Genomic DNA, 10,056 nt, shown 5'->3' on the forward strand with positions numbered 1-10,056 from the left:
AATTTGCATATGTTGAGCAATTTGGATAAATGATGAATCTCTGTTCATTAGCAAAACTAGCAGAATTAGCAGAACTGGCAGAATTCATCATTTATCCAGAAGCAACGCATCAACATTCACAAAAGAACTCGTGATTCTGAAATGTAAGATTGTGTTTACCATAAAAAATAACCTATAATTATGCCTGAAAGTAATTGGAACTTGCCTAAATAAATCACAATAAGTCCTAAAATTAGCTCTTTGAAATCTGAAAATGACAGAAATGAAATCAGCATCCTCTAAAACCTCTAAAACCACTCACGTGTTGTAAGAAATTGGCCATACAGTGCAAAATATGTGGTCAAACTGGACGATTAAGCTGATAATGCTAATTATGCAAATTATGCAAATTGCTCAACATATGCAAATTAGCATCCGTCATTTTCCGTATGCTGGAGAGAATGGGGCTCCATGGGCTGGCTACTAGACTATAATGGTAAGTCTTGGTTCTAACAAGGGCTGAATATTCTGCGTCTACGTCACATTTTACACTGTCACAAGGAAAATGACGCCATGGTAAAAAAAGCATGGTTCACCATATGAGCCATTTTAATTTTAAGCTTGTCAGGTTTACGTTTGTGTATGTGTGCGTCCCTCACCAGAAGGACTGCTTGGCCAGCTGGATGACGTTGGCGGTGGTCTCCACGTCGATGTAGTCGTAGTGCAGGGTGGCGGGGTCGGTGGTGGAGCCCGTCTCGGCCAGGAGGATCCCCAACCAGCGCCCCATCTGCTCAGAGGACGAGGCCTGGAGGGGAACACAGATTGGCAAAACCGGAGTTGGGATGAAAGCCGTAGCAGAACGGGGTTTCCCGCAGCACCTTGGCTAAGGGGTTAGCACTTCTGCCTCGAATCAAGAAGGCGGGGGCTCGGATGGGGGGTTCTGGGTTCGAATCCAGGTCGTTCCGGGCCTTTCTGTGTGGAGTTGGCATGTTCTCCCCGTGTTTACGTGGGTTTTCTCCGGGTGCTCCGGTTTCTTCCCACCATGAAGACATGCATGCTGGGTAACTAGACTGGCTAACACTGGCGCATTTACAGAGAAGTGGATTAATGTGCATTGTCCTAATCAAATACATACTATATAAATACTTACACTATAAAGAGCTCCCAGACACACACACACACACACACACACACACACAGACAGGCAGAGACACCCACACAGACATACACAGAAACACAGAAACACACACAGACACACACACAAACACACACAGCCACGCACGACACGACACACACACAGACCACAGACACCACACGACACACCACAGAACACACACACACGGACACACGGACACACACAGACACACCAGACACACACACACACAGACACACGCACAGACACACCACAGACACACGCACACACACAACGCACACACACAACACACACACCACACACACACAGACACCAGAGACACACACACACAGAGAACACAGAGACACACAGACACGACACAGCACACACACACACACAGACACACAGACCCACAGACACCAACACACACCACACACACACAGACACAGACACACACACACACGGCCAGCTCTGCAGTTTTGTTGAAGTCCCGGTGATCCCAGTGAAGTGGTTTCAAGTGGGGTTACACTTTTCAAAACTTGACGCAGGCAGCGTTTGCTGCGATATGATAACAATGGCGAGGCGAGAGCAGTCGGGGGGGGGGGGCGCTGTTGACCTTCGGTGGTTTCTATGACGATGACTGAATGATAGGCTGAGGTTGTAAGGCAAGGCAACTTCCTTTCTACAGCACCTTTCAGCAACAAGGCGACTCAGTTCCATTCCTTTGTACTTAAGTTTAGTTCAATGTTGACAACAGGAAGTCACCAAGTGTGGGGTTACAGGTTTGTGTCATTATGCAGTTTGCACTAAAAGATCTTTACACTCCTTTGCATTTTAGTGAGTTTAATATTGTATTTATTTATCATTCATAATATTAGTGAGCAATGTTACAAGAATCGGATTTGCTTCTTTTGCTTTTTTGAGTTCACTTGATAACTGTTAAGATGGAAAATAAAGTTGTGTGTTTAATGTAATAGTGTTCGAATACATTAAACTGGCCACTTATTACATACTAGTGCTAGATCTGGTTTTACAGGGATCAGATAGCGGAGGATAGCATGCAGAGTACGTGAGGAGACAGACTCAAAACAAACAAAATGGCAGCTGGAGGAAGTTGATATCAGTACCAGTCTACAGTTGGAAACACCTCCTTATTCAAGTGAATGGTAAAGTGTTTTCCTAACCTTTGACTCGGGTAGTAGTCAACAGTGGAGCTTTAGTAGCTGACTTTACCACAGGACTCCACATCTCCAAATTAACCATCCCACCAGGACTCTGTGAACCCGGCTCACCTCCAGGACCGCGACCTCCTGGCCGTTGCGCAGCAGGCGGAAGGCGAAGGGGTGCTTGTGGTCCAGGCCGGGGCTGACCTCGCAGCCTCCGAGGGGCAGCGAGGCGATGTGGCTCTTCAGGTCGTCCCGGTCCTTGTGAAGGAGCAGCTGGTTGTCTTTCAGGCGGCACCAGCGCTCCCGCCAGCGGTTGTTGGACAACACGTTCAGGTAGCCTGTCGGGAAGAGCGGGTACAGTCAGGAAAACTAACTCGTTCATTTAACCCGCGCGTCGTCCTCGGGTCAAATTGACCCGTTTCAAAGTGTTTAATATCAGAAATGGGGATTTATTTTGACCAAATTGTCCAAAAATAACATGGATGATTCCATACAACATTCCTAACCCTCATGTTGTCCTTGGGTCAAATTGACCCGTTTTCAGTTTTTTTTTGGTCACAAAAATGGGTCGTTGAAATAAGCGCTGAAAATGTCAACATGAAAAATATCAAAAAACGTTGGAAAAAAAAAACACCAGAAACGTCAAAAAAAGCACGCACAAAATTAAAAAAAGTGACACAAATGTCGGAAAAGCGGTAATAAAGTAATTAAAATAGTAACCATGGCTGATGGGAAGACAACACAAGGGTTAAGGTAAAATTAATGAATACTTTCATTGAATTTTTTGGCTGTTTTATTTAATCTTATAGCATCTGAATTCTTTTTCAAAACAGTATCCGGACTAAACTTTGACATCTACCCATCTGAGATCCACTCAACATCCTCTGATCTTAACTATTAGTCAAAATAATGCATAATTTCGGCCTTTTTAATTAAAAACATAATGTATAATTTGATATAAATGAAGTTCGTTGACCATGAATTCCAAGAATAAGTGCAAAAACCAATTAGTATTGTTTTTTAAAAAGCACCAAAAGCATGGAAAAAGTGACAAAAACATCGGAAGAGCACCCAAAAAAATAGTCATTTTCAATTTTTACCTGGAAGGACAAGTTCATGGTTAAGGGGAAGACAACACGAGGGTTAACGACATTAATCTTGGCTTATAACACAATTTGTGGATGCCATTTTTCAGCAGTAGCTGCCCGATGTATTGCATTGTATGGTTTACTAGTCCACCTTTCCCAACTGGCAACTGTGTTATGCAACATCATCCCACATGAATTGCAACAACAACTCTTTCTTTGTGTATATCTTTGTTTTGTGTGTGTAAGCACAGCGTGAGTATCGATGCTCCGAAGACAAATTCCTCGTATGTATCCTCATACCTGGCGAATAAGGCTGGTTCTGGTTCTGATTCAACTGGTCTAGTCTCATCCTAGAAGTCTCCTTTATCACATATTAAAGTCCTAAGAAATCTAAGAGGTGGCAAGTATTAAAAATTACTGTAATCAACTGACAGACATCACCATGAAACTTCTCCCAGTTGATTATTTACATTAGGACAATTATTTTTTTGTGTGGTACCAGTCGTCTCAACTTTTACGCTGAATTATGCAAATCAGACAAGTTATCTAATTAAATGTGCTAATTTGCATACATTAAAAGGGGTTTCTTAACCATACCCTCGCTCCACTTTTTCGCTTAATAAACATTTGTCCGATTTTCTGTTGCAATATGCGGGAGATTAAGCTCAATTACTCACCCTTTATGTCCTCACAAAATGCTTTTAAGTGACTTTGTTGTCTTCTGGGACGAATCTATGGGTGCCATATTGTATTGTATTTTAGGGTTTACTGGTCCACCTTAGAACGAGAACAAGAACGAGATCCAGGGTACAAGCGGCCGAAATGGGTTTCCTCAGGAGGGTGGCTGGCGTTCCCTTAGAGAAGGGTGAGAAGCTCAGTCTCCGAGAAGAGCCGCTGCTCCTTCGCGTTGAAAGGAGCCAGTTGAGGTGGTTCGGGCGTCTGGTAAGGACGCCTCCTGGGCGCCTCCCTAGGGAGGTGGTCCAGGCACGCCACTGGGTGGAAGGCTCGGGGAAGACCCAGGACTGTGGAGAGATTATATCTCCAACCTGGCCTGGGAACGCCTCGGGATCCCCCAGTCGGAGCTGGTTGATGTGGCTCGGGAAAGGGAAGTTTGGGGTCCCCTGCTGGAGCTGCTGCCCCCGCGACCCGATACCGGATAAGCGGATGAAGATGGATGGATGGATGGTCCACCTTTCCCAACTGGCGTTATGCAACATCATCCCACATGAATTGCAACAGCAACTATTTCAACTGATCTAGTCTCATATTCATAAAGTCTCCTTTATCACATAAAAGACAAAAGTCCTAAGAAATTTAGATGGTTGGAACGTTTTGAAAAATACTTTCTATTTCCCACCGACACATCACCGTGAAACTTCTCCCAGTTGATTATTTACATTAGAACCATTATTTTTTGTGGTACAATCTTCTCAAATTTTATGCTGAATTATGCAAATAAGACAAATGTGCTAATTTGCATACATTAAAAGGGGTTTCTTAACTATAACTATAACAAACGTTTGTAAGATTTTCTGTTGCAATATGCGGGAGATTAAGCTTAATTACTCACCCTTTATGTCCTCACAAAAATGCTTTTAAGTGACTTTGTTGTCTCTGGGACACTACGACTCGATCAATATGTGCTGTAATGGCGTGTTTGCTGCCCTGGTCAATGCGTAGGTCATTTTGAAACTCTGGGACACAGTTATTAAAATTCCCAGTAGACACAGTTAAGGCAGTATGCTTTATATATATATATATGTGTACTTCTCTGCACCACAGACCATGTTGAATTCACTGTGGAGCGGCCGACTGGATGCGTGTCATTGGCAAGACTAGTTGTTCTTCCCACCCCATCAGTAGATACAGTTAGACAGGAAGTGTACCTGTCTGAGGGACAGCGCTATGGAGATTTACACGTTAGTCCGTATTGTTTTGATAATTCCATCAATGTGTGAATTCATACGGTGATTAAAAACCTTAAAAATGTCTAATAAATAGGTTTAAAAAGGGACATTTGATTTCAAATTGTACGAAAATGTTTCACATTAAAAATATGTATGCATTTTGTTCTTTATTACAAATGCTAGTTCTTATGGTGAAAGTAAAGGTCAAATGACCAGAGTCTAGTGAAGGCCACACCTGTTGCATTGTGGGAAGAAGGTACTCCGCGAGAGCCAACGTGGCTGCAGAGAAAAAAACGTACGGGCTCAGACTAAGATTTGCACGGTCCGAGAGGCGCGCACGGCAATTGCGCTTTTGTATTTCAGCTTTTTTATATGTGCTGTAATTTCTTTGTATTTAATGCACTTTGTGCACTGTTGTGACGCTAACGTTGTCTAGTTAAAGACACGTGTGTTAGAGATTGTAAAATCACTGAAAGTATTTTTGACTTAGTGTATTTTATGCGTTTATTTTCTTTGCAGTTTTCACGGTGTCTTGAAGATGGAAAATGTGGAAACAAACGTTAAAAAGACATGTGTATGATGCGTGGCCGTATTCAATCGGACCGGTGTAACTACAGGAAGTCTCAGCTGGGGTGTTTCTATATATCACCCTAACACACAATAAGCCAAAATACTAACTAAATTGAAACCATTCATGTTTGTATTTGCTTGTGGTTATACAGATCCATCAATCACGAGCACAGGGGTTGACAACTACTTTCATTTCAAATCAGGGTTTTATTGATGGGCGGCAGGGAGGAAAACGCAGCCCAGGCTGAGTCATGTCATCTGGTTGCAGATAATCAGAGACCTGGTACTGGTCCACAGCCCAGGGGTTTGGAACCTCTGCTTCAAATGTCTTCTCTTCAGCGTTGTCAGCCATTTATAACTGAAAGCAGCTAGCGCTAGCTTAATAAGGTGGCAGATAACGTCATATTGCGGACGTCATCACGTTGCATTAGCATAGCATTAAGTGGCTGTGATACCGTTATCCCCATGCAGGGTGCCATTTTCTGGGGGGGATGCATAGGATTTCCACCTTTGTGGTCTACATGTCCCTGCCTCTGTTGAATTACGTGGAGTCAAAATGTCAAGTGATCAGTGCTACTGCACCAATAGACCGTATATTATACACCTAAAATAGAAGTATTATTACTTTAGTGAAGCACTGGGAACAGTGTGGAGTGCCATAGAATGAGCGTGTTGTATTAAGCCGTATTGAAAATAAAATTTGGCATTAAAACAAGAAATATTGGCACTGAAAAATCTTGAACTGATATGTAAAACACAAATAATCTCACAATCCTATTATGTTATTTCACTTTGACATTTGCTTGCATTATGATGCTCTAATCAATGTCTTTTTTTCTTGATGTCTGTGTCTTTTCAATGACAGTTTTTGGACTTTCTGTCACTGTTTTGGGGTAGGGGGGAAGGGCCTGAGGTGGCGGGACAAAGGGGGCGTGGTTTACGGGTCATTTACACAGGCTACTGGAGAGAGACCGCACCTCCACAGGACTCCCCACAGATGTGTTAAAACCGCATACTGTCACTGTTCTAGCTCCGTAGACGCCGGCTACCAGCGGCAATATTTAGCCGCCAACAGGTGACCTTACGCCGGCCACAGGCACCGCCAGACGACGGTCCTTTCAGGGGCCGTGGTAGTACAGAGAAAGTCCGATAATTACAGAGAAGGTCAGATAACTAATACAGAGAAAGTCAGAGAAAGTCCGATAATTAATACAGAGAAAGTCAGATAATTAATACAGAGAAAGTCAGATAATTAATACAGAGAAAGTCAGATTATTAATACAGAGAAAGTCAGATTATTAATACAGAGAAAGTCAGATAATTAATACAGAGAAAGTCAGAGAAAGTCAGAGAAAGTCAGATAATTAATACAGAGAAAGTCAGATAATTAATACAGAGAAAGTCAGATAATTAATACAGAGAAAGTCAGATAATTAATACAGAGAAAGTCAGATAATTAATACAGAGAAAGTCAGATAATTAATACAGAGAAAGTCAGATAATTAATACAGAGAAAGTCAGATAATTAATACAGAGAAAGTCAGATAATTAATACAGAGAAAGTCAGATAATTAATACAGAGAAAGTCAGAGAAAGTCAGATTATTAATACAGAGAAAGTCAGAGAAAGTCACTCCTCTTTAGTTTTTAACTGTCTATTCATGTGTTTTATCGGTTTTTAATGCTTATGATTTTTAACTGTTTGTACTTGTGTTTTATCTGTTTAACTGATTTTGTGTAAAGCACTTTGAATCGCCCTGTTGCTGAAATGTGCTCTACACATAAAGCTGCCTTGCCTTGCCTAGTGGAGTTTAGAGACAAAAAGTTAAGTTCAGGCACCAAAACGACGACTGTAAGCAGGGGAAAGATGGCGGTTTGGATTAAAACACTCCAGAGGAATGAACGAGCGTTTCATGGAGCAAAGTATTAGATTTTCTGATTCTGATTGTGTTTCACGTTGACACCAAGTTGTGCTTTGTCATTTGGAGATGATTTTACATTGAATATTGAAGTTGATAAATAAGTTTTGGCGTGGCAGGCTGACTGGCTCTATGTCCATGATGGTATTGGAAGGAGGGATTTCATTCTTGCATGTGTTGTTGTGAATAACCAAACCCGCACCCTGTCCCCATGTATACAATAAATCACACGAAGGATCAGCCCTGCCTTTGACTGTAGTCTATGGGAACATGTACAAACATGATTTCCTCAACACTTGGTTTGATAATACACTGGTTTGGAGCATTTGGAGACCTTAACCCTCATGTTGTCCTCATTTTCAGTTCTTTCATCACAAAAAATGGCTCTTTGGAATAAGCTAGAGATCAGAAATATCAAATAACTTTGGCGAAAACATCAAAAAAAGCCCCCGCAACACTGAAAAAGTGACCAAAATGAACTTTTTTTTCATGGTTGACGGGAAGACAACACAAGGGTTAAGGGTAACGACTTTAATGTCCGTCTCACCACACGTGGGTACGTCTTCTTCTGCCGAGGAGGTCTGCTCATCTGTGGACGGCTTCTTCTTACCCAGCCCGATGATTTTGGTGATCTTCTTGCCTGCTCCCTTCCCCACCGTCCCGGTCTTCTGCTCCGACTTTGAGCTCTTCTTTCCTTTTCCTAAGAGAGAAAGAGAGAGAGACTGAGATTCTGGATTGAATTCATAACTTTAAATGAAAGGGAAATCAGCCAAACACTGTGTAGTAACGTCTTTTCTTGAAGGACCCCTGTAGACTTAGTGTGCTCCACCGTCATTATCTAAACATGGGACACCAGTAAGACAGCTGTTCTGTGTTCATTTACGTTGATTCAATTATGTTTGGATGCTTTTGTAATAAGAGAAAGAGCAACTGCACACTCTAAAACAAACCATGAGATCAGTGGCATTGGGTTTAATCAGACCCGTATGGTAAGGGGACCAGATTTCTCAGACAAAATCCGGGGACATTTTCAGCTCAGAAGCAAATATTCCTCCAAAACACGTTGGGTTTTTTATTTTTTGTAAAACTTTAAACGGGGACAGTAGACCTAGAGCTGTTTCCCCCAACAGACACCATCATGGAAAGGGTTTCTAAGGAGGTCGACCTTTCTGTAAAGATAGATCCTTTTTTAAAACATAAAAGTCCGCGATGCGTGTCTAAACCCACCACTCCATGAAGATACAGTACTTTTAGCGTGTATAGACAGCTATCTCCACCAGACTCCATGTAAATACACTCCTTTTAGCGTGTTAGAGCAGCATATCCCACCAGACTCCATGTAAATATCACTACTTTTAGCTGTAATAGAGCACATATCTCCCCAGACTCCATGTAAATACACTACTTTTAGCGTGTATACAGCATATCTCCACCAAACCATGTAAATAATCACTACTTTTAGCGTGTATCAGAGCAGCATATCTCCACCAACTCCATGTAAATAACACTACTTTTAGCGTGTATAGAGCAGCATATCTCCACCAGACTCCATGTAATAAATCACTACTTTTAGCGTGTATAGACAGCATATCTCCACCAGACTCCATGTAAATAATCAGTGATTTTAGCATCGTAAACACGGCTTTCTAAAACATCTCTGAGCTTGTTCTGGAGCGACTATCGGCTCCGTTTGGTCGGTGTTTTCTTTCTTTCACCTCCAATTTGGGTCTGTCAGTCACAGTGGAAACGGGACATTTCCGGGGACGATTCCAGCCCGGGGACAGGTCCCAAAACCGGGGACTGTCCCCGGAAACCGGGGACGTCTGGTCACCCTACCGTATGGGTTCTAAAGCTCGTTGTTGGTGAATAAGGTTCAGTTTGGAGTCCCGGCATGCCCACTGGTCCGGGGACTACTTTCTTTCCGAAGACAGGCAGACTTGAATCTATGACTTGAACAGAGACTGTGACGAGACGTCGTATGAAATGTGTGCGTACGAGAGAGAACCCAAGTGGGAAAATGAAAGACAGAAGAAGAGAGAAGAAAGAAAGTGTTGGTCAAAAAGATGTGATTGCAAAACATAACAGATATGTTCTGTGTGTTGTATGCATCTGTTTTATATAATAACGGTTTTCCATAAGTGCAATGAATATATGTATGTACTTTTTTTAAAATTTTATTTAAATAAAAATTTTTTTTCTTCATAAATACATATATATTTTATATGTGTATGTATGCATGTATACAGTAGATGCAGCATGTGTGTGTGTGTGTGTGTGTGTGTGTGTGTTATTTTAA

The 10,056-nt window shown here is 42.0% G+C and overlaps 1 protein-coding gene across 1 annotated transcript in view; it reads right to left on the reverse strand.

The window, feature by feature from the left end:
- The window catches only part of afap1 (actin filament associated protein 1), a 151,103-nt gene that overhangs the window by 27,706 nt on the left and 113,341 nt on the right, over positions 1-10,056 (reverse strand). The window contains 3 exon segments of the mRNA XM_032510992.1: positions 639-784; positions 2,404-2,615; positions 8,308-8,507. Coding sequence (XP_032366883.1) covers positions 639-784; positions 2,404-2,615; positions 8,308-8,507 — 558 coding nt within the window.

The sequence above is a fragment of the Etheostoma spectabile genome, unplaced genomic scaffold (genome assembly GCF_008692095.1).
Source record: "Etheostoma spectabile isolate EspeVRDwgs_2016 unplaced genomic scaffold, UIUC_Espe_1.0 scaffold302, whole genome shotgun sequence".
In the NCBI taxonomy this organism is placed as follows: domain Eukaryota; kingdom Metazoa; phylum Chordata; class Actinopteri; order Perciformes; family Percidae; genus Etheostoma; species Etheostoma spectabile.